The following is a 25,040-nucleotide window of genomic DNA, read 5'->3' on the forward strand; positions in this document are numbered from 1 at the left end:
CCAAGAATCAGAGGCCTCCGGGAAGACAGATGGCAGGAGGCCTGCACGTTGGCTCCTGGGCCCCCAGCTAGATCAAGTGGCGCCGCGCAGGCAGCTGGAAGGCACCCGCAGAGAGAAACCGAGCATCATGCTCAGAAAGCTCCACTCCATCTTTCCCTCCGGCCCGCAGAGGAAGGCGGAGGTGGCCGAGAGCCCTTACTACGACTGCGCCAGCCCCCCGGTGAGGCTGATCCGCAGCAGCTCCATGTACGTGGTCGGGGACCACGGGGAGAAGTTCAGCGAGTCCTTAAAGAAATACAAAAGCGCCAGCAGTATGGACACCGGCCTGTACTACCTGCAGCAGGAGGGGGACCGGGCGTGGATGTACTCGCGCACCCAGGACTGCCTGCATTACTTACAGGAGCTGCTGGCATTGCGCAAAAAGTACCTTAGCAGCCTCAGTGACCTGAAGCCCAGCCGCGCCCCGGGCATCTCCTCCACCTCCTCGAAATCCTCCAGGGGAGGAAAGAAGTCCGCCTCCAAAGAAATAAAGGTGAGTGCCGCCGCCGAGAAGTACCATTGACGTGAGCGCTTTTCCGAGAGCCTCTGACGCGGGTTGGAGCCCTGGATCATCCACGCGCAGCTTAATTAATCTGCGCCTTCTGGCTGACAGCTCCATCCACCTCAGAGACTCTCCACTGCCATCTCGCCAGCCTGGGAAGGATGGCCGGTCCCATGCTGAGTTTTCACGTGGAGACCACGGGGAGGAGCAGCTTCTGGCATCCACAGAGCAGCCTGTGGGGAGGACTCGGGCTTGGTGTCAGACAGACGGTGTGCAGGGCACATCTGTCGCTTACTGCCCACTTCCTGGGTGAGAGAATGCTTGTATGACGTTTGAGTGACAGCACGTGACTTCCCAACAAGTTTTTGTTATTTTTATTATTACCATCACATCTAAAAATCCCAGTGAAAAGTGAACATTTGGAGGATTTTCTCTGTCTGTTCCGTGAGCCCGAGTATTGGGGGGACTCGGGCACAGCCTCAGAGAGAGTCTGTGACTCGAAGGAGACTGAATGACAACTTTGTTGGGCACTGGAGGCTTCCAGCCCAGGCAGACCAAGCAGGAAATTAGTGAAAGAAAGAACTTGCATTTATCTCATACTTATTACAGTGTTTGTACACATTACCTTTTCTTGAGATAATTCCAGTAATGAATAATGCCAGAAGGGAAGGGGGGAGAAAGTCCCTCTGTATCGCAGAAGAGCAAGCTGAGCCTCAGTGACCTGATTTTGCTAAGATCCCCGACTCACTGTTACTTATTCCTTTGTTTCCTCAATTAAAAAAAAAAAAAGTTTGAGGCTATTTTAAATTGCCATCAATTGTTCTCCTGGTGACTGGGCTCTAAGGTGTTCAGAGCAGGCCTGTGTGGCCCAACAATGCCCCCCCTGCCCCCCCCAGAGTGTCCTGCAGGCCTGCAAGTCCCATTTACACTGAGTGACCTACTGGCCTGTTACCAGATCTCTAGGGCTTGGTCTCACCCAACTGGTTTCAACTGTCTGCATTTTATCCCAGGTGGGAGCAGTTTAAATAACCATTTGAACTCCAGAAGTAGGGCAGTGTTGGGGCCGACACAAAGTGTCTTACTCTTAGGTTCCAGTACTGCCCCTGTGGCCAACCAGCTGCGGATGTGTGGGCCAGCACCCCCCCTCCTCCGGGGCCACCTCCGATGACAGAGGGGTTGCCGTGATTTGTGGACTTCCAGCTTGAGCATCCTGGGGTCCTCGGTTCTGGTTGGATTCCCACCAGGCACTACATTTTCCTGCAAAATGGAGCCCTTTCTTGGTAGAACCTAGCACTCTTCCTCTCAGCTCCAATCCTAGTTCAGCATCTGAAGACAGAGGGAGGGCTTAGAGGTAGAACACCCGCTCTGGCCCTGTAGGGATGGCTGTGAAGACGGCCCAGGTATGATGCAGTGCAGGGATTTCCTCGGGAGATGTCTCTTGCCACGCTGTAACCAGGAGAGGGGTGTTATGTTTGTTTGTTCTTATTTGAAGTATAGTTGATTTACAATATTGTGTTTGTTTCAGGTATACACTATAGTGATTCGGTATTTTTGCAGATTATATCCCATTATAGGTTATCACGAGATAATGGGTATAATTCCTTGTGCTACACAGTAAATCCTTGTTGCTTATCCATTTTATGTATAGTAGTTTGTTAATCTCATACCCCTAATTTGTCCCTCCCCTCTTCCCTCTCCCCTTTTGTAACCATAAATTTGTTTTCTATACCTGTGAGTATGTTTCTGTTTAGCATATCCATTCATTTGTATTAGTTTTTAGATTCCACATATAAGTCATAGCATATGGTATTTGTCTTTCTTTGTCTGATTTATTTCACTAAGTGTGGTATTCTCTAGGAGAAAAGGGACCCCTCCTACACCATTGGTAGGAATGTAAATTGGTGCAGCCACTATGGAAAACAGTATGGAGGTTCCTAAAAAAACTAAAAATAGAACTACCATATGATCCAACAAGCCGACTCCTGGGCAGATATCTGAAAAACACGAAAACACTAATTCGAAAAGATACATGCACACCATTGTTCACAGCAGCATTAATTACAATAGCCAAGACATGGAAGCAACCTAAGTGTCCATCAACAGATGAATGGATAAAGAAGATGTGAGATATATATAATGGAATATTACTCAGCCATAAAAAAGAATGAAATACTGCCATTTGCAACAATGTGGACGGACCTAGAACATATTATGCTTAGTGAAATAAGTCAGGAAAGAGTTTTAAAATGGCTTTGAAGTTAGTCAGATCAAGGCCTGAATTTTAGGTCTGTATTTAGCATCTGTGTGCCTTTGTCAGGTTAAGTTTCTCTCTCTGGGCCTCTATTTCTGGAGCATACAAACGGAAATAAGAGTATACCTTGTGAGGAGGAAGCAAGATCCGGCCTGTGACAGGACCTGGCACATACTAGGTAGTCCAGTGTTCACTGCTCTGAAATGTATGGTGCAGGAGGTGTATAGGAGCCTGGAGACAAACTGCTCTCCTTCCCTATTGCTCCCAAAGAAAGAGCTGTCTGCTGGGCGTGCCTGAGAAACGGTGGGTGAGGTCTCCGTGGCTAGCAAGGTGGCCTTCCTGGCTCTCTGTGCACGGCAGGGGCAGGGGATCCGGAGGGGCCCTTGCTTCAAGAATGTCATCACCTTCCTGCATTGGTAGAAAACACTTGCTGATGTTCAGATTTAGGGCAAACTCTGTTCTTTTCCCTTGACCCCCTGTTATGTGCTGAATCTTGTCTCCCCCAAATCCTATATTTAAGTCCTAACACTCAGCACTCAGAAAGTGACCTTATTTGTTTTTTTAAATAAATTTATTTATTTATTTATTTTTGGCTGCGTTGCATCTTCGTTGCTGCGCGTGGGCTTTCTCTAGTTGCGGCGAGCGGGGGCTACTCTTCGTTGCGGTGCGTGGGCTCATTGTGGTGGTTTCTCTTGTTGCAGAGCACGGGCTCTAGGTGCGCGGGCTTCAGTAGTTGTGGCACACGGGCTCAAGGGCTCTAGAGCGTAGGCTCAGTAGTTGTGGTGCATGGGCTTAGTTGCTCCACAGCCTGTGGGATCTTCCTGGACCAGGGCTCGAACCCGTGTCCCCTGCATTGGCAGGTGGATTCCCGACCACTGCGCCACCAGGGAAGCCCTATATAAATTTCTTTTAAAGAAAAATGTGTAACGCTGGACACCTTTCATATGGTTAAGTGCCAGACAATAATCAGAGTTCTTTACATCAGAGCTTTCAGTGAGCTTTTCCAAATGATCATTTATATAAACCCATAACAATTCATCCAAAAGTCTATTAAGCCCTAATTAATATATTTTTAGAACACTTTTTGAAAGTGTATTAGTAGAACACTAGAAAATGAATTCCTTAAGAGGTCACGGAGGCTCTAAAAACACTTCATTTAGGAATCAGGAGAGTGTTTTTATAAAAGGTTTGACAATGATCTTTTATTTCTTAAAATATAATATCCTCTTTAAGTAAAATACTCACAAAAAGTTTAAAATTTGCCATTTGAACCATTTTTTAAGTGTACAATTCACTGACATTAAAGACAGTGCTGTGTAGCCCACTACATCCATTCCCAGAACTTTCTCATCATCCTAGACAGAAAACAGTGACTCCCCATTTCCCCTTTCCCCAACTTCTGGAAACCTGTATTCTACTTTCTGTCTCTATGAATTTGCCTATTCTAGGAACCTCATATAATTGGAATCATACAGTATCTGTCGTACTGTGACTGGCTTCTTTCTCTTAGCATAATGTTTTCAAGGTTCATCCATGTTGTAGCCTGTGTCAGAACTTCCTTCCTTTTTACGGTCCATGAGCTTGGGTTTTGATGGGAGGTGAGGAGGAAAAAGTTGGAGATTATGCTGTGACTTTGCCCAGAGTGTTCATCAGCATTTGGGGTCCTCACTGAGGACAGCTCCCCACGGGTTTAGAGCCAGATAAACAGGTAAACAGCCAGCATCCCTCTGTGAGAACTGGACCACCTAAGTGGACCTGGGTGGACCACGGTGTCTGTGCTGCCGGAGAGGCTGTTTGGGGTTGGCTGCAGTGCCCCAGGGAACTCTACCCAGAAGATTTGGGCTGACATTTTCCAAAGCCAGGGTTCCTGGTCACCCACCACAGCCAGAAGAAATTTCATCAATTCACCTGTGAATCATATAGTTCTGAACAGCTTCGATCCCCGATATGTCTGCCTGGATGAACCAGCTGCAAAATGCACACCCCTCCCAGCACCAACCCCCCTCCCACCCTGCTCCAACTAAAGAAATTCACCTGCTACAAGAATGATTTAAACAGAACCAGTGGAATTCTGGAGAATGCCTGCCAAAAGTGATTGATTTTTATTTCAAGTAGTTTTGTTCTGATAATAGTTAGCTTTCAGAATCAATTTTCTATCATTGGCCATTCAGTCCTGGTTCATGAAATAAGACCAAGTCAACAGCAAATAGATTTCTTTTTCTCCTCTGTGGTAGAAAGATCTGAATCCAATTCATCTAAAAAGATTCCAAATCATCCATATATAAATTGCATATGCAATGGGAAGAAGGTTCTGAATCGGTTCCATACCACTGGGATTTATTTTTCAGATCTGTTGGGCGGACTTTCTGCAAACACAATGATATTAAAGTGCAGGTTTTCTGTGAGCATCAGTTACTGGAGGTCTCTATCACTTTGCCTGTATCTGGTTAGCAGAGTTGAAGGGCAGTGAACATTCAGTATGAGCTGCAAAGACTATTCTATTATGCTTGGCAGCGCTCTCCAGAAGATGGCAGACAGTAAAATGATCATTGATAACAGAGCATCCAATTCCTGCAGCCCCTCTCAGTCAGACCACAAGACAGGTAACTATATTCCCCAATCTACCTTCCAGACATATGCCGTTTGTTCAGCCTAGAAACAATACAGTACTTCGGCCTCCGTTTTTCCTCTCTACCACACCCCGCCCACCTGGCTAACTTCTTGTGTTTTAAGAGAGCAGAGAAAGCACTGCCCCAGGGAGCCATTTCTCATGTCCACAATCTAAGGCAGTGGATGTCCCCCTTCTCTGGGTCTGACCCTTATCTCAGCACTCAGCACCCAGCACCCAGCAGTCAGCACATAGCACCGTAATTGTCTGTTCATTTGCTGTGTCTGCTACTGGCCGTGAGCTCATTGAGTGGGGCCACCATGTCTTACTTCTCTTTTTATCTCCAACCTCTAATGCAGCTCCAGGCATATAGTAGATGCTCAATAAACTAATAACCCGAGAAGCTTCAATTGTAATTTAAGAATGGAACTTTACAAAGTTTGATGGAAGACCTGGAAAAGTAAGAGGTCTGTGGTTTTCAGTGAGTGGAAAATTATCTTGTTTTTAATGCAGTAGAATATAGTTTGGGGATATTCATATGGAATGATCCTAACAATTAAAACATCCCACATGCAATGGATCAGAGTTTACCATCAAAAAGACACTTTTTTAGGTAAACATTTGTTTCCGATTATTAAGTTATATTTGCTCATTAAATGAAATTTATAAAACACAGAAAAGTGTAAGGAAGAAAATAAAAATGATCCAGAATCCTATCGCCTATCATCCAGAGACAATCACTATAAAATATTTAAGTATATTTTCTTTCAATCATTTATTTCTTGTATAGTTGCAGATATGTATATTAGGGCTGCCAGGTAAAATAAAGGATGCCTGTTTAAATTTGGATTTCAGATAAACGATGGATTTTTGTAGTATAATTATGTCCATATAATATTTGGTGTCCATTTATACTAAAAATTTATTCACTGTTTATTTAAAATTGAAATTTAACTGCCATTCTATATTTTTATTTGCTAAATTTGGCAACCCTAAAGTGTGTATATGTATAAATTTACTAAATTTGGCTCATACCATATACTTTTTCATAATTTATATTGTGAGTTCTTTTCTATCTCATTAACTAGTTTTTGAAAACTGAAAGTATTAATGGCAAAAAATTTAACAACTCACATTCTTTAAACAATTGTTAAACATTGTAAATAAATTCATCTTACTCTGTCTATAAGGCATTTTTAAGCAGTGATTCCTAAAAGTGTGATTAATGGGCCAAAGGTGAAAGGCCATTCATTTTTAAAGATTCTTTTACATATTGTTTTCCAGAAATATTTTATAATTTACACTTTTATCAACAGTGAGTTAGAAAGCCCTTCTTATTGCATTTTATCAGCACCAAGTAGTGTCATGAATTTTTAAAGTTTACTGATAATAATAGATTAACTGCTTTGTTTTATGTACTTTTTTTGGATTATTGCTTAAGCAAAGAATGACCCTTTTATTTTATCAAACCAATGCGTACTTCTTGTTTAATGGATTGCCCATTCATGTCTTTATACATTTTTTGGCTCTACTAAATATTTTTATTTATTTATCTGGACTCATATTAAGGATGTGAGTACATTGTCTGCCACATGTGTTAAAAATATTTTCTCAAAGTTATGTATCTTTTAATTTTACTTAAGAGTACAATTTTATCATTACAAATACTATTGATTTTTATGTAGTCAAATATGTCAATTGTTGTCTTTGATACTTCTTTGCTTCATGCTTAGAAAGTCCTTCTATGTCTCAAGGTCAGTTGCATATTTGCCGTTTTTCTCCTTTTTTTATAGTTCCATTTTAAAAAACCCAACCCTCTTATCTATTCAGCAATTTATTTTTACATGTAGTGGGATGTGAAAATCCAACTTGAAATTTTCCCAAATAGCAAAGTTTCAACACCATTTATGGACAAATCCACCCCTTCTCTCATTGGATTGTGATGTTTCACGTATCGGGCGTGAAGATTTTTATACTATGTTTCAAGCATATTAATTCATTTCTATTAGTTAGGCTTCGAACAGTTTGATAAATGTGAGCAAAAAACCTTCACTTAGTGTTGAACTAAAGTGAAATGGTCATTTAGGTGACATTTAAGGGGAGGAGTTACTAGGTCCTAGCAAAGGAAACAATGGCCTTCAGATTATAAAGCGGAGAAAAAAGACTAAGCCTCAGACTGTGAGTCTGAAACCTCTAATACCAAAGACAAAAGACATGCAGGTACGATTCCAAAATGATTGTAATGTTTAGCTATGAGAGGTAATTCCCAAGTTTAGTTATACTACAGTTTGTGACAAACCTTGTCCTTTCTTTTTATCACTTTGGGCTGATTTTCTCAGCTCTATTGTGTATATCACTATTTTTTTCCTTCAGCTCTGACAAGTCTACCATTAGCGTATCTATTGAAAATTTGGATGTGGGTATGTGTACATATGCATTTAAATTTCAGTGATTATACCTTCTCCCAAGTTGTTTGTTTCTCAGATTTACAGTTCTCATTTCTTAAGCTCCTATTCTTTTATCACAAACCCCTATTCAATGATGGGTACACATTTCCTTAGGTGATGTAATATAAAAGGGATAAGATGGGACTTCCCTGGTGGTCCAGTGGCTAAGACTCTGCACTCCCAATGCAGGGGGCCCAGGTTCAATCCCTGGTCAGGGAACTAGATCCCGCATGCATGCCGCAGCTAAGAAGTCCACATGCCAAAAAGAAGATCCCACGTGCTGCAACTAAGACCTGACAGAGCCAAAAAAAAAGAGGGGATAAGATAAGTATTGCTTTGGACTTGATCTTGAATAGCCATTTCAAGGATGGCAGAAGGAAAGAGGATGTATTAGAGCTTTTAAGGTGTATCCTGAAAAGCTTCTTTTGAGGACATTATATTGCTTGTGGATAAATTTGAGCTGTTTTGCATTTCATTTCACCCAGCTGAATGATCCAAGGGAAAATGATCTCTCCAATCCAGACCAGTCCCACATTTGATCCTGGAAATTTCATCACAATGAACTGACATTTTGATTTCCAGGTACGATTAGCTCAAGACAGTATTATAAGACTCCATAAAAATAAGGAGTACAGAGTTCTCAAAATTTGCTAAGTTAAATCCAAAAGTATACATTAGCAACCTGCAAACTGGTTGGAGAATATAAACATATGATAATGGCATGTATATAGCATACATTCATTCATTCTACAAATTACTCCGTGTCAGGCATTGAAATGGGTGTTCCACATTCATAGATGGAAAGACAGTCCGCCTGCCCTGATGCAGCCCATAATCTGAAGCTGCAACTCTCAGCATCATTGCCTGAACCACACTGGTGTGTTGGAAGAGAAACAGGTAGAATTACAACAAGAATGTTGGAAGTTGGGTATATCCGACAACTTGTCTCATGTAGGTAATGGCTGGCAGTGAGAGTCTATCCAAAGACGGTCTTATCTGTGAGTGCTATTTGCCAAAGCTATTTCATAGACGAGGTTAAGGATCACGGGTCTAGTGTGGGGCTCTGAGGGTATAATACAACGTTGCTGTCCACACAAGGCAGAATATGAGCATAGAAAAGATGTGTGTGGGTCTGTCTGCTGCAATGAGTGAAAACTTCGAAAAGAAGGTGCCGTGTGAGTTGGCCCTCCGAAGAGGTTGGGGGGGGGAGTGACTCCAGGAAGAAGAGGGGAGGAAGAGGCTAGATGTTTAGTGGTAGTCCTCTTGACGTTGGGTGGGTTTAGAATGTCCCCCTACCCTAACCTCTGACACAATATTTCTGTTTACAACTGGAAGTTCATTTTGGAGCACCTAGATCTCTTGCAGACAAATACTGACAGATCCCAGAAGAAAGTAAACAGATTGGAGAAGCTCAAGTACCCCAAGGGCAGGTGAAACTGGGCAGGATGGGAGGTGATACGAAATGCAGAAAAATAAACGGCCTTGGGTGACTCAAAAATTAAAATGAGAAATACGGTGGAGTTTGGTTTGGAAAGACGCAAGTGTTCTATCTGGGGAAAGTAATCCAAGACCCAGGCCAGTTGTGAGGGGGTAGGACGGGGAGGCTTGGAAAATGATAACCTTAAGGACACTGAAGGTTAAAGGGGAGTCGGCAATGCAGTACAGATGGCTTTCAGAGAAAGCGCCTTCCCCTGGGGCTGCGGAAGCGCTGCTGGAGAAGGAACATGAGCCCTGCGAAACCCAGGCCTGAGCAGGGGCCACAGGCAGCAGCCTGCGTTACACGCAGCCTTTCCAAAGTAGTTCATTTCTGGGCTAGGAAAAAGTCAAAATCGGGGGGTGGCGGGGCGAGGAAGTCCACTTTTATTTAGAGTTCTGAGTTCAGAGAGGGAGAACCATTTGGGTCTCACCCAAGGGTGTTGATGACTGACGCCCCATTTTGTGCAACCCCTGCTTTGTAAAGTAGATTTTCTGTGATGTTAGCCTGAGCCCTGAACCCTGAGCCTCAGTTGTGCAGCTCTTGTGCTAGTTGTCTTGGTTGGAGACCAAGAGAAGGTTGTAGTAGAGACCAGAAAGGCCCATGGAAGCTGCGGGAAAGGCAGGAAAAGCCAGAATCAGCCTGAGTTTAAACTAGGACTTGAAAAGGTCCAGGGAGCCTGGACTTGTAGATTAACCTTGGTGTCACCAAACCAGGCTTGTTTGCCTGATTCACAGCAAGCCCGAACTCTGAGATGCCGAGATTTGCAGCAAAGAGAGGGTTTATTCACAAGGCAGCCAAACGAGGAGACAGGAGAACAAATTCAAATCCACCTCCTGGAAGGCAAGACGCTCAGGTATCTATGAGGTAAAGAAGCAGGGCGGTCTGGGGTGTGGGGAACTAAGGAAAGGGTGGGGTAATTGTCATTCTGTGCAGGTGTAACTAGCCTACAGCCCTCTGCACGTCCAATAATGGAGGCGCCTAGCACCATCTGAGGGTGGAGTTCTCAGCCCTCTGATGTCAAAACGTCACCGAGCAGACACTCGCGCATGCCCGGTTGGAGGGTTGGTAGTCCTTTCCAGCCTTAACTGGCTCAGCTCCAACTAGACACAGGTGATGCCAAGTTTCTGGAAAACAACTCAGGCAAACACCTTGTTTAGGCTCCATGCTTCTTGGAGGACAGGCAAGTCTTGTAGCAACAATTAAAACAACCTTGATGTGGGAAGACAGGTTACAGGTGAAATGGATTTAACTGATGACTACCCACAGTTTCATTGGTACTCAGATAAATCATCACAAAATTCATTTGGAAACATTTAAAAGTATACTTTATAAAGTACAATAGAAGATTTGTTAACCAAATCTTACTTAACTGACCTGCCAGATCACTTGATGCTTACCGTTCTCTCTGTAAAGCGAGCTGAATATTTACAATTAGAAGCCTATACTAGGGTATTATTGGCAAAATGCAAAATGATGTATGTGTAAGCACTAATTGTAACAGCAAAAGATTTCAAACAACCCGAAGCTCTAACAATAGGGGACTGTAGTTCATTCCTACAGTGTGTCTGTGTAGTGGAGAATTGTGCAGCTATTCAAAGGGAAGAGGAGGATCTCTACTGCTGTGAAGTTATTCTTAGGATACACCAAGTGAAGAAAGCAATTCACAGGGGGATATTGTATGCTACCTTTTGTTTTTTTAAAGAGTGGGTTAATACACATTTGCTTGTGTTTTCAAAAAGAAATGATGGAGAGAGAAACAAAAAACTTGCTGTCTAGTCAAAATGAAGACTAGCAGAGATGAATACCAAACATTACACCCAGGATGCAAACAAAACTGCATGAATACAAACAGAGGAAATTGCCCTCCCTCCCCCCCACCCCAAGCCAGGAGGTGATTTAGGTCACGTTTGGGAACTGGGTGGGAAAGGTAGGTGCATGCCTATGAGTGGGATGCCCTCATACCTGTAGCTAGTAAGGGGATGGGGCAGAGGGGGGGTGGGGTCCCTTTACCTGGTCTCTATGTGCGGAGCAATGGGAAATACACAGGGACATAAGAGTCCGGGCCCTGTAATCCAGGCGCTTTGTTCTCTTTCTTCATTGACCTGTGTCCTATCCTCTTGGGTCCTGTCCCTTGTGTCCTTGTCTTCATGGAGACACTCCTGTCTGTTCTTGCAAATTCAGGGCATGAGACTGGTATTTAAGGTTTTCAACCTAAACCAGACCCCGAGATGGGGAGCATGGGCCCTCTTGCTCCCTTCCCTATGCCTGGATCCTTAGAGAGAAGAGGGTCTCAACTGCTCTGTATTAGAATCACCTGGTTATCTAAATTAATTGATCTGGGAAAGGGCCAGTGTGGAGATTCTTTAAGAGCATCCAATAAGGGTCCAACCTCCAGCTGGGATTGGGCTCCACTGTGAGAACCGCCTGGACAGGGATGAGGGGGAGTCATAACCCCTCATAACCATCATCCCCCCCCAACCGGGTCCCCAGACTCCTTCAAGGGGTGGTGCTTTCATTTGCAGGGAAGGAAGGCAGAGCTAAGGAAGGAAGGAAAGCAATTGTTTATTCATTTTCATTTATTTATGTTCCTCCCTCATTCCAAGAAGGGCTTGGGCGAAACTGATGAAGGTAATTGAAGCAAGTTGGGGAAAGCTCTCTTTGGGGATGAGACTTGGTCACACAGGTACATAGGGGTCAACCACAAATAATGTCACCAATGTCTCACTCTCCAGCCACACCAGGATCCAAAAGCTCTTTTAACAGAAACCAGCTTTATAACGGTGATAATGTACTGAATGGTCCAGCAGAGCCCCGGATGTGCGGCCCCAAAGAGCAGACTTTTAAGTGCTGGCCAAGGAGCTTATCTGTCAGTGTCTGTGGCTGTGCCCAGGAAGGCAACCACTGCTAAGCACAGCAGAGAGGGTGAGCTGTGCGGGAGTGTTGAGTCCCCAAGCTTGAAATTTTGCAAACAAGAAACATGTTTGAATATTTGGAATAACCAACGAAATGTGCAGCTGAAAGGGTCTTTGTCCATTACTTTTGATGGACAGAGAGTACAATGGCTGAGGTGGTGATGTATATGCTGGTAATTTATTTTTTTATTTTGTAAATATTATCCTTAGAGGATAATTCTTGAGGAGATGGGGGATATTCACAAGAGGCCACAGTCAAGGGCTTGTGTTAACCTAACTACTGGCAGTGTGCTCATTGCTGTTTTCCTAGCCTTTAATAGTTAAGACACCAAAGTTGACTCTCTTTTAAGCCTTTTAATAAATGAAAGCAATTGATCCAGGCTGCTTTGAGCTTCTGGCCAAAGTCTACTTCCTGGGGACACTGAGGAATGAACAGCTTAGATGAAATTGTAGGGTGACCCAGATGGAAAAGAATATGGTGCCTATGAGCAAGGTTGAGACTCTTGCATTCAGCCAAACACTGATGGCAGTTGCTACTAGGGACTTAGTGATATCCCTTCCATGTGGAGATGGTTTTTGAGATGGGAAAACCTACAGACCTTGCATTTCTATTAAATAATATTCAACCTTCCTTTGGGGCTCAGTCCAGATCATGTGGTTTTCTCGATTCTTTGTTTCTCTCTCTTCCACTTCACAAAAAATTCTCTAAAATAATATGTGCCATCGTAGAATTAGATTAGGTACTGAGGACCATGGAGCCTGGGGGAGGGAAACAGCCCAGGAGAGGGTGGTCTTCCTGGAGAAAGAGCTGTCTCAGACACATCTTGATGGTTGGATAGGAGTTGGCCAGATAAGGCATTCAAGGCAGAGGGACCGCAAGAGAAAACACGGGGAGGATAAAAGCATATGGACCTGCCTCTAGATATGAGCCTTCCTGTTATCTGCCTGCAGGAAGGATGCTGGTGGCCCAGTCTTCTGTGCTCATACAGACTTTCAACCAGCCCCTCAGTTTTTCATTCCAACCCTTGGTGTGCCTGGTGTTGCCAAGTCTGGAGCATTTCCGGTTCCAAGGGTCAAACTGTCCCCCTTCTGAGCTGCTTCAACCACCCATGGTTCTCTGGGAGGGCGGTCCCTCTGCGCTGTTACATCAATTCCCCCGCTTCAACTTCTTTCCATCTGGCAGGAGCTCTTGGAAATCTCTCTCACTGATGACCTCTCTCTTGTTCTCTGGGTTTCAACTTTCCCCCTGCCCACTTTCATTTTAGTGGGCTCTTTGAAGGGGGTGAGATAACTACATGTGAATAGTTTTCCACTTTTAACAGAAAAGGTTCAGTGTATGTTGTGGTTCTCCAAATTTTTTCTCCAAGAATGCTCCTTACAAATATAAAAGGGAAAAATCCTCTATTTAAAAATGTTTCCTGGGAATTCCCTGGTGGTCCAGTGGTTAGGACTCTGTGCTTCCACTGCTGGGGGCACGGGTTCGATCCCCGGTCCGGGGAACTGAGATCCTGCAAGCCGCGTGGCTTCCTAGTGGTACAAATGTTTCCTAGTGGTACAAAATGCATACATTTTACCAAAATCTTATGCATATATAAAGATGTCATCCTTTAGTTTCCTAACATGCAAATCTGCAATTAAATCACTTTCATTTTTAATACCATCCCACTTTCAAAGTGCACACAAAAAATAAAAGAACTCTACATTTGGTCCAAATAGCCCAGGTTAACACATATTGTCTTTCTTTTTTCTCCCTGAGTTCTCTTATTTCCTAAATTCTTCAGGGAGCTTTTTATTAGTTCACATACTGATTCTGTGCCTACATCATGAGTTCTCCATTGAAGTCCACCATGGTGCTTGAACTTCCGTGATGCCGGTCGCTGGTGACTGACTGTGGGCTGTTGTGAAGAGAATGATGATGATGATGGTGATGATGGTGATGATGGTGATGATGATGATGGTGATGATAGCGTCATGAAGAATGAGTCAGGACAGAACCTGGAACCTAGTTGGGCTTTCTGTAGATTTTTTTTTAAACTACTTCAAAGACGTTATGGAAAAACCTGAACAAACTTTTTGGCCAACCCAATATTATTCCTTACACTGTTCAAACAATCACACCAATCTGTCTTCAATTTATTCCATGATTGAACTGAAATTTGGCCACTTTAGGTACTGAAAACTCTTCTGGAGTATTTTATTTTCAACATATCTTGTCCCCTCTTTCCTGCTGTGAGCATCTCATCGCCTACCTAAGGAACTGTACAATCTCCTAATTGGATTTATCAGCAGGCAACAGGCCAAAGAAAGACAAATTATTTTGCCTAATGGTCAATAACAGTCCCTGACCGAGACAGAGGCAGATCTACCCACCCTTTCACTCCCCCTCCTGGAGATAATCCGAAATCCATTGACCTACAGCAAGTGCGGATCTGGAGTATCTACCTTCCTTTCAAGGGCACTTATTCAAATTGACCTGCAAATTCATAACTTCACATTGGTTTAGTTTCAGCAACATGTGGTCTTTTTCCATGTCACTTGTGTGTGGGCGCCCCAAGGCTGGCTCAGGCAGCTCTGCTTTCTCCTCTCTGCCCTTCATCTCTAGCAGAAAGCAACGCCCAAGAAGCCCTCACAGTTCAGCGCGGATGTGGCGGAGGCCATCGCCTTCTTTGACTCCATCATGGCAGAGCTGGATACGGAGAAGCGGCCGCGGGCTGCTGAGGTTGACCCACAGAACGAAGATGTGGACTTCGATGGTGAGTGCCATTCCGGTGGCAGGAGGTGGGTGGAGTGGGGTCTCTGGGGTGGACTTTCTCTGATTAAACGGAAACTCACATCTGCAAGCCAAAGCCTGGCCCTGAGCTTGCTCTACTCCTTGGGGCCCTGGCTTTTGTCGTCACTGTGGCCGCTGCTGCCACTCCAGGCTACCCCTTCAATCCTCAGGCTGTATTTGGACAAAAACTCCTTCCCTGTGGTCCATTTTCCACAGTAGAGGTGGGGTGGAATTTTGTAAGGCTCCAGGAGGGAAAGCAATAGGGCAACAATTAAAGAAAGGGATGAGTTGGGAGTTGTTAAATGGGTATAGAGTTTCAGGTTTTTTTTTTTTAAACAGCTGTTGTGATTTTTTAATTTAATGTAATTTAATTAATTTAATTTTTTACTGAAATATAGTTGATTTACAATGTTGTATTAATTTCTGCTGTACAGCAAACTGATTCAGTTATACATATATATACATTCTTTTTATATTCTTTTCTATTTGTTTTATCTCATGTTATTGAATATAGTTCCGTGTGCTATACAGTAGGACCTTGTTTATCCATTCTATATGTAGTAGATGCATTCTATTGCATCTGCTAACCCCAAACTCCTAATCCATCCCTCCCCCACTCCATCCCCCTTGGCAACCACAGGTCTGTTTAGAGTTTCAGTTTTGCAAGATGAAAAAGTTCTGGAGATCTGTCACATAATGATGTGACTGTACTCAACACTACTGAACTGTACACTACAAGATGGCAACATGGTAAATTCTATGTTATGTGTCTTTTACCAGAATTGAAAAAAGAAGAAGAAAAGGGAATAGACAAATTATATTTAAAAATTGGGCTTGTGACCCTACCTGAGCTAGCTTGGCCCTGGGCAGCCCTGTCTGCTGGACCCGACTCTGACCCTTCACCCACTTTGTCACCCCTCTGCACCCCTCCCCCCAGCACTCCCCCTGTGGCCCTCATGGGCCACCACTCTGCGAGGATGTGTAGACAGGAGAGGGCCGGGGTGCTTGCTCAAGCCCAGTCTGGATTGTTGGAGAGGGAGTGAGGTGAAGGCCGAGGGTGAGCCTTTTCTCCTTGCCAAGGTGTATCACTGGCTGTCTCCTGATGGAGAGCGAATAACTCAACCACATTCATGAGCTGAGCCCACTTTTAAATTCCATAACTCAACTTTCAGTTTCTTTAATCTTTGACTTGACCCTCATGGTATAATTAATGATGATTTAATTTAGCGGTTACTGGCCCCTGGTTATTGAGGCAACAGCTTTTGGTACCAATACTAAATAATTTTTAATACTAAATATTAAATATTTTATTTAATGCTCAAAGATTACATTCTTGTGGTGTGTTGTTGTTTTTCTAGCCCTGATGGACATGTGTCTGTGAGATTTCGGTTCTCACTGGGTTCTGTGGCGTTTCACGGAAGGGGATTCCCACTCCCCAAGCTCACTGTACCCTGCAGGGTAACTGGCCTGCCCCCCCCCCCCCCACTGCCGCCCCTGACAAAGAACAGCCCTCACCTTCAGAGTCAGGCCTGGGGAATCCAGACATTGGTGAAAGGACAATGAAATCTACTGAGGGCACAAGTGTCATCTTCACAGATGTGTCATCTTCTTATAATTTTTAAATGGAAATGACTTCATGTTTTCTCTCTGATAGCCACAGTAACATATGTTCACTGTAAATCAAATGAATCAAACAGTACACCAAAGTATAAAGAAGAAAGTAAAGAATTTGACCTGTGATTCTACCACCTTGAGTTAATAACCACTGTTAACAGTTTGGTGTACGTCCTTTCAAAAAGGCTTTAAACGCACACAGGCCCACTTTGTTACTCTTTTTAAACAAAAACAAGATCTCTTTGCTATTTTTCATCCACTCTTTTCACTTAACGATTTACAATACATCATGGGCATCTTTCCAAGTCAGTAAACATAGGGCTATGTGCTTGTCTTTAATGGACACATGCTAGTGCACCGTCTCCCCAAACGATAACTGCAGAGTTGAATCATCCCCTTTGCTTGGCTCTCCGGGCCTTCCTAAGCATTTCCTGTTTTACGTATGGATGTATTGTGGGTTCTTAGCTGGATCTGTCCTCTCCGTGGCCTTCTGCTGCCCCCCGTGGCGAGTCCTCCTCTCCCGGGGGCCCTGCTTCTCTCTTCTAGTGGCCACCAGCTCCCGGGAGCACAGCCTGCACTCCAACTGGATCCTGCGGGTGCCCCGCCGATGCTCAGAGGACATTGCTGGGCACACGGCAGCCGGCCAGTTCCGGAGGAGCACGGAGCGCAGGGCCGTCGGCACTCAGAGGAGACTCGAAAGGCACCCCATTTACCTGCCCAAGGCTGTGGAAGGGGCCTTCAGCACGTTGAAATTTAAGCCCAAAGCCTGCAAAAAAGAGTGAGTGCTCGGGTCACATAGCATAACCAAGATGCTGTCATGTGCACCAGACTCTTGGGTTGCTTCTTAGGTGCCCTGAACCCCCATCTTACATGGGAAAATCATTCTTTTGTGTATGGGGGGAGGGAGGTCTTCGTTTAAAACATTTTTTGATAGTCTTATATTCACAGTCTAGCTTGGTTCACCACTGTCCCCACCCCTAACTGTACCTCGAGCTCTGGACCTGCCTCTCCCTTTCTGGCCCACTTAGCCCTCATGCTCTGTCCATCCTCTTTCACTCTTTCCCCCAAGTGCCACTGACACACTGTGTACCGCAGATTTTTAATGAGACTTTGGGGTTGAGGAGGGCATAGCACCATGAGGGAAGCAGCACTGAACCAATTAGATGGCCCTGCTGTAGAAAGGCATTGCCAGGCTCGGATGGAGAACATCTCGCTGACTGGGCCCCTCCTGGCCCTCCTGCCACCATCTCTTGGCCTCTCTCCCTACAGATCCTCCTCTCCCAAGACGAGTTGCCATCTCTAACCCCCAAATCCCTGTGACTTACTCCTTCAGAGAAGTATGTGGGCTCCTGATCTGGCCACCCTAGGCCATGCTGCAGGGAGCTCACCTCTCACAACAGAAGGGCCTGTCTCGGCTCGTCCACCTGTCTTCCTCTGTTTCTACAAGAGCCGTCCAACTCTGATGGGTTCAGGGGTTTTCTAAATGGCAGTTTCCTCCCATAAAAATGGACTATGTACTGGACATATTAAAACCAGGACTCAACCCTCATCACCCATCCTTCCCCTCCAGGGCCACGGTGAGGTCCAGCTGAGGTCCACCCACAGCCCCCATGATGATACTGCTTTGTCCTCCACGAGGCCCAGCACTAGGGGAGCATCCGATGGGCTCCGTCAGGATGGTAAATCGGAGCATCCGTTCTCCGTGCGGCCAGCCAAGCCAGACTTAAACCCTTTGCCTCATTCCTCCCTTCCAGCCTGGTGAGCTCCAGACAGATCCTCTTCAACTTCTCGGGGGACGACACGGACTGGGACGCAGAGCTCTTTGCGCTGGAGCCCCTGGCATCCCCGGGGGAGGACCGCTACGAGACAGAGAACCCCAGAGGGCAGTGGCTGCTTCGGGAGAGACTCTGGGAACGAACAGTGCCCTGACGGCCTCAGCCCTGCAGCCTGGCTCAGGCTGGGTTCCCCCGAAGGCGTCTGCTTTCACTGCAGCAGGAGGTGTCTGGTAGAGTTAAAAGTGGAAATTGTCACAAAGTCAGGCCCAGGAGCACACTGCCTGCCGGTGCCCAGCCAGTGCCAAACATACCCGTGGCCTCCTGGAGGGCCTGCCTTAGGGGCCTTCTGGAGCCTGGCTTTCCCAGCACGGGCGAGTTGGCTGGTCATTACAGCCCTGCTGGTCTTCAAGAGCGGAAGGAACGGAAGGTCCAGGCTCACTCCCGGCCTCCCCTGGCCTGTCCCTGGCTCTCCATGCATGTGTCCAGGTGACTGTGAGCGTCCCACTTGGTACAGGAAACCAGGAAATTTGCCCATCATGGACCTCTGGGCCAAAGTTTTCAAAGAGGCAGCACCTCTCCCCACAGGGCTCAGAAACGTTATGGTCATGTACTGAAGTTGCCTTCTTTTGTGCAGAATGCAGTTTGGGAAGCAGCTTTTTTTCACCCTAACCCTTTTCACAGTGTTCTGGAAACTTCTGCAGGGTTAGGCTGAAGACAAGGCCAGTGTCCTGGCAGTGGGAGGGGGGAAGGTGTGTGTCCTGCCTGGGCACCCCCAGCCTCCAAAATCCTAATAGATACCCATACAGCCAGTGTATGAATGCTACGCCCCTCCCTTCCCCCAGTTCAGAGGGCAATCAGAACCTTTTGGAATAGAAAGGATTTCTGATTTCCATAACCGTCTGAATTACATATTTAACATATTCTTTGCTTTTCTCACGTACTTTTTGCGCATTTGCATATAGTTTGACCCCTCAAGTTTGAGAACCACTGGTTTGGAGACTACACTGCACTTTGTCCATCCTCAGCTATTTCTTCTGGCATTTTCTTGTAAAAAAAAAGAAGTCACCTGGCAGGGGGTGGTGCAGGAGTGTCAATGGCGATAAGGGAAGGAGACAGACTAGGAAACACCGGTAATCGAAATTAAGCCAAGGATGCTTTAGGCTAAGGTCCCTCTGAGAACTGAATAAAGCTTCCCTTCTGCGAGGCCCATGCAATGATTTCTTATTGTTCAGGTTTTTTGTAGAAAGAAGCTTTTATTTATGTGAACCTGACTCTCTGAATCTAAGTATTTGTAACTGCTATGAGAAAAAAAAAAAAAAAAAACTAATAATTATGTGACATGCTTAAATTTTCTTTTTTTCTAGTTTAAATAAAATTTTTTAAAAAGTTCCCAGGTGTTGCTGATTCTGCTGGTCTGGGGTCCATACTTTGAGAATTGATGACTTGGAGGTTTGAGTGTTGAAAGAGGAAAACATGGTGTGGGGCAAGAAATTTTATATCAACACATTTTCAGAATGAAAATATACTGGAAATGTCTTAATAGTTCCCTTTATTATTTTTTGAGTGCCAATGTCAATGTTTGGGAATTTTCTTTCTTTTTGTTGCTTATATTAAGCCCACTATAGCCAGAAGCTTGACTGAAGAATAAATGTTTGGGAGATTTGTTTTATAAACTGCATTATCACCCACCAAGTTCCATAACCATATATCTTTCTTTTCCCCAAATGTGGCCTTGTTTTGAAGCCCCACAAATGAGAGTCCACTGCTCAGGATAGACTCAGAATAAAGATCTCTTTACTCTGCCTCTTATCAAACTACAGTTTATCGTAGATCAACCCTGACATTATGTGGTGAAGACACTGTATATATTTTGCTTGTATAGATAAGAAAAAAATAAACAGGACAGATAGGATGTTTGGAGTCTTGATTTTTTTTTTTAGCATTTATTGCTTATGGAACACGAAGCTGTGCTTTTCTCTTTTGCTTCATGTTTTGTATATTTTTTTTGTCTTTAATGAGACTATACACAGACTGCCTGAAAAATTCCATGATTTAGAAACATAAGGCTGGCTTGTCTTGGGGATGATTTTAGGTCTTTGAAATTGGTGATAAACCCCAGGATCTGGGCTCTGCCTGGGGAATCCTGAGGTGGTGTCTGCTGGGGTCTTGAAATGAATAACATTTGAGACAATAGAAGTCAGTTCAGTAAAATCAGCTGATGTGATTGATTCTTTTCTCCCTTGAATTGACTAGTTATTCAATCAGCTCATGGTTGGCGTGCAATGTTAGCGGCCCTAGCTTTCCCAGGACTGTCTCTGTTTTGATACATGAAAATCTACCTATCCCTAGACAGAATGTCCAGATAGAGGATGTGAGTCCCAGGCATCTGGCTTGTTCTCTAGCCTTGGTTTCTACTCCCACCCCAAAATATCTTCTCCTTCACGTGGAAGAGACATGGGAGCCTTTAGTGTGAGTCATATACGTCCAGCTCTTTGGTTGGTTGCTAGGCAACTGAGAACAGGGCTGCCAGGACAGAGCTTTCTGGTGCCCACTCTTAGAGCCCAGAGTGGTTCTAACAGGAAGCTGCAGTCCCCTCATCACTGATGGCCTTTTCCTGGTGGCTTAGTCTCCTGTTGCTGTTGCAACAAATTACCACAAATTTCGGGGCTTAAAACAACGTAAGTTTATTCTCTTACAGTCTGGAGGTCAGAAGAACCAAAATCAGTCTCACCGGGCTCAATCAAGGTGTGGGCAGAGTTGGTTCCTTCTGGAGGTTTTGAGGGGAGAATCCATATCCTTGCCTTTTTCTGCTTCCCGAAGCCGCCTGCATTACTTGGCTTGTGACCCCCTTCCTTGCCTCACCCCAGCCCTTTTGCTTCTGTGATCACGTCTCCAACTACTCTGATTTCCTGCTTCCCTCTTAAAAGGACCTTTGTGATTATATCACTCCCACCTGGATAATCCACACTCCTCTCCCCAGCTCCAGACCCTTAACTTAATCAGATCTGCAAATTCTCTTTTGCCTAATAAGGTAATGTTCACGGGTCCAGAGGATTAAGATGGAGACATCTTTGGGAGGCTATTATTCAGCCTACCACACATCGTATCACAAGATGTTCTAGTTCTTGTTATTAATCTGGCCCAATTTTCTTTTAAGCTCAATTATAACAGCCCAATATCTATGGCAAGCTCTGACTTAGCTTACATTTCCAAATTCCTTTGGTTCTAGCAGCTACCCTGTCATTTTGTTAAAGTGAAATTCTGTCTTGTCTGACAGGTTCCTATTTGAGGAAGGCTTTTCAATTGTACAAAATTCCCAAGTGGAAAAACGTTAGCACTTCAACCCTGTAAGGATTTGGAACGGGCAGCAGTTCTACATAAACATCACTGCTGGTCAAGAGTGATGTTTTCCTTCAATCAATCTATCAAGTTGATTAAGCAACTGCTATGCACCAAGCAAAATAGTATAAGCTCCACTTTATGCCCTTCGGCAACTGGCATCCAAAAGGGGGAAGATAGGACGAACTCAGATAAAACAGTGCTGAGCACCTATCACTTCACTGAGTGCCGGGGAAGGCTGGCATTCGGGGGCTGGGGGGAGCAGTGTGCAAAAAGACAGTCATCAGGACAGTTGCAGAAAGTGGACAGTAAGGGGATGACCTTGACCAAAGGGCAAGGTTTCTACTGAGTAGCCATGGAAAGCCAGAATGGATAGATTGGGGGAAGTCAAAAGAGGAGTGTAGAGTTGGTCAGGTGGGGATCAAGAATCGAGCACTCAGAAACTCTAATCTGAAAAGGTACATAAACCCCAATGTTCATAGCAGCAGTATTTACAATAGCCAAGACATGGAAACAACCCAAGTGCCCATCAACAGAAAATTGGCTTAAGAAGATGTGGTGTGCATATGTAAGGGTATATTACTCAGCCTTAAAAAAGAATGAAATATTGCCATTTGCAACAACATGGATGGACCTAGAGAATATTATGCTTAGTGAAGTCAGACAAATATATGATATCATGTGGAATTAAAAAAATAATACAAATGAATCTATATACAAAACGGAAACAGACTCACAGACATAGAAAACAAACTTACAGTTACCAAAGGGGAAAGGGGGTGGGGGAGGGATAAATTAGGAGGATGAGAGTAACAGACACAAACTACTGTACATAAAATAGAGAAGCAACAAGCATTTACTGTATAGCACAGGGAACTATATTCAGTATCTTATAGTAACCTACAATGGAAAGTAATCTGAAAAATATATATAACTGAATCACTATGCTGTGCACCTGAAACTAACACGGTAACTCAACTATACTCCAATTAAAAACATGTAAAAAAAAAAAAGAAAGAATTGAGCATGATCCCATCTTGAGCTGAAGAGAGGAGAGCAGAGCCCTCAGAAGATGCAGTCTAGCTGTGGAGGGGGTGGAGCCTGGAGGCTAGCCCCTGAAAAGCTGTTGGATTGAACCAGTCGAAGCTTCCCAAGTCCTCAGGAAGTGGCTCTCAAGCCCCAGGTCTGACTTCTGTGGTCGATCCTGCCCAGGGTCCCCGTGTGGATCACACGCACATCAAACACGGAGTGCCCCGGGCAGCGTTTCCTGGAAGGAGCAGGAGGTGTGCGGTGGCAGTGAGGGGAGGGTTTGGGCAGATCTACTTTGTAAATCAATTCACGTGGCCATTTTGGTTGATCTCACGGGCCACGGAGGATGCCAAAGGTCGCTGGACATTCTCTTGGGGGAATTGCCCATGTTTGTTTATCCGCTTACTTGCCATCTGACAAAGACTACGAGCGTGTACTATGTCCCAGCCTTTCGTTTGGGGAAATCATTTAAACAGAGCCTCTCACAGAGCTTTCAGACTGCTGGGAAAGACAGGAGTCAGAGGATTACACCACTTCATGTGAACCGTGGCAAGCGCTGTGAGGGAGGCCCTCAGGGTCCCGGGGAACTTGTAAGCGGGGGCTCTGAGCCAGTCGGGCAGGGTGGCTGGGGAGGACTTTCTAGATCCCGAATGGTTTCATTTGTCACACTCCAACACTCGAGTGTCACCTCCTCAGAGAGGCCTTTCCAGACCACCATGTCTCAACCATCACTGCTCTCAATCTCCACCGTGCTTTATGCTGGCTGCACCATGTGTACTGTGATCCAACACATGAGCACGTACACACACTTACACACACGACTATACCCCATCAGAGCGTGAGCCCACGAGGGCAGTAGCATGGTCTGTTCTGTTTGTGCTCTATCCCCAGCGTCAAGAACGGTGCCTGCACCAAGAGTGTTTGTTGACTGAACAACTGATTGACAGTTTGCATTAATGAATGAAGTGACAATGAGCTGAGATCTGTAGGGGAAAATGAGGCATTGAAATGTAAAGGGATGGGACTGCAGAGAGAGATTCAGGCTGAGGAAATGTCACGGGCAAATTCAGGCTGGAGGGAGCACGGCAGGTTTGAGGGAAATCAAAGATGTCATTAATTTATTCCTAAGGTATTACTGAGCACCCATATTTGCCTGGAACTCTTCCAGGCCCTGAGAGCAGAACAACAGGACGAGATCCCTGCCTTCAGCACCTACACATTTGGGAGGAGAGGTGTACAGGCAGTAAACAATTGTATATTATGTGTATATATATTTAAGTATAATAAAGTGCCAGGCAATGATAAATGCTATGAAGTAAAATAGAGAAAGGGCTAGAGAGTGGAGGGGCAGGAGGGGCGCTTAGTCAGGAGGGCCTCTCAGAGGATGTGATGCTTGAACAGAGACCTGTGAGTGAGCATTGAGTGAGACGAGGGATGAACAGGAAAAGGAAAGGAAGGAGGCAACGGGAAGTCCGGAGGCAGGATGGCATCAGGGGACCCTGAGGATGCAGAAGGGAATGTGCCGGGTGGTCCTTGGAGGGTTCTGAGCAGGAAAGTAACATAATTTGATTTAGTCCCTGAAAGATGATTCTGGCTGTTGGGTGGCGGTTGGAATGTAGGGGTCAAAAGGAACACTTGGGAAACCAGTAGGGTCACTGGGCAGTGGCCCAGCCAAGAGATGGTGGAGCCTGGAGCCTGGGTGGGAGGATGGGGTAATTCAAGATGATTGGGCTTCCGATAAACTCTGAAGGAGGACCTAGAGGTATTCAGGCTTGCTGTGAATTAGACATGGATATTTGGGGTTTTAGCCTGAGAACTAGCAACTGATGGTACCATTTATGAAGCTGAGTAAGAGAGGGGCCGGTTAGCAGGGGGTTTTGGGTGGGGAGTGAAATCAAAAGTTCTATTTTGGGGGCTTCCCTGGTGGCACAGTGGTTAAGAATCTGCCTCCCAATGCAGGGGACACGGGTTCGAGCCCTGGTCCAGGAAGATCCCACGTGCCGTGGAGCAACTAAGCCCGTGCACCACAACTACTGAGCCTGCGCTCTAGAGCCCGCCAGCCACAACTACTGGGCCCACGTGCCACAACTACAGAAGCCTGCATGCCTAGAGCCCGTGCTCCGCAACAAGAGACGCCACCGCAGTGAGAAGCCCACGCACGGCAACAAATAGTAGCCCCCGCTTGCTGCAACTAGAGAAAGCCCAAGCGCAGCAATGAAGACCCAACGCGGCCAAAAATAAATAAATTTATTTTTTTTTAAAAAGTTCTATTTTGGA

The 25,040-nt window shown here is 45.1% G+C and overlaps 1 protein-coding gene across 1 annotated transcript; it reads left to right on the forward strand.

Annotated features, from left to right (window-relative positions):
- On the forward strand, positions 1 to 25,010 carry LOC309615633 (uncharacterized protein C13orf42). Its single transcript, XM_082365662.1, has 4 exons — positions 1 to 532; positions 14,842 to 14,989; positions 17,167 to 17,398; positions 18,375 to 25,010. The coding sequence occupies exons 1-4, from the start codon at positions 128 to 130 to the stop codon at positions 18,547 to 18,549; spliced, it is 960 nt and encodes a 319-aa protein (XP_082221788.1). The 5' UTR covers positions 1 to 127; the 3' UTR covers positions 18,550 to 25,010.
- Positions 25,011 to 25,040: the final 30 nt, after the last annotated feature.

This window comes from Balaenoptera borealis, assembly GCF_965194805.1.
Source record: "Balaenoptera borealis genome assembly, chromosome: 18".
In the NCBI taxonomy this organism is placed as follows: Eukaryota; Metazoa; Chordata; class Mammalia; order Artiodactyla; family Balaenopteridae; genus Balaenoptera; species Balaenoptera borealis.

Excerpts from the sequence above, each read along its gene's own strand:
- LOC309615633 (XM_082365662.1), top strand. The coding sequence starts at position 128 with ATGCTCAGAAAGCTCCACTCCATCTTTCCCTCCGGCCCGCAGAGGAAG. Across the intron at positions 14,990-17,166 it reads CGAAGATGTGGACTTCGATG|TGGCCACCAGCTCCCGGGAG; the intron begins GTGAGTGCCATT and ends TCTCTCTTCTAG. Across the intron at positions 17,399-18,374 it reads CCCAAAGCCTGCAAAAAAGA|CCTGGTGAGCTCCAGACAGA; the intron begins GTGAGTGCTCGG and ends CCTCCCTTCCAG.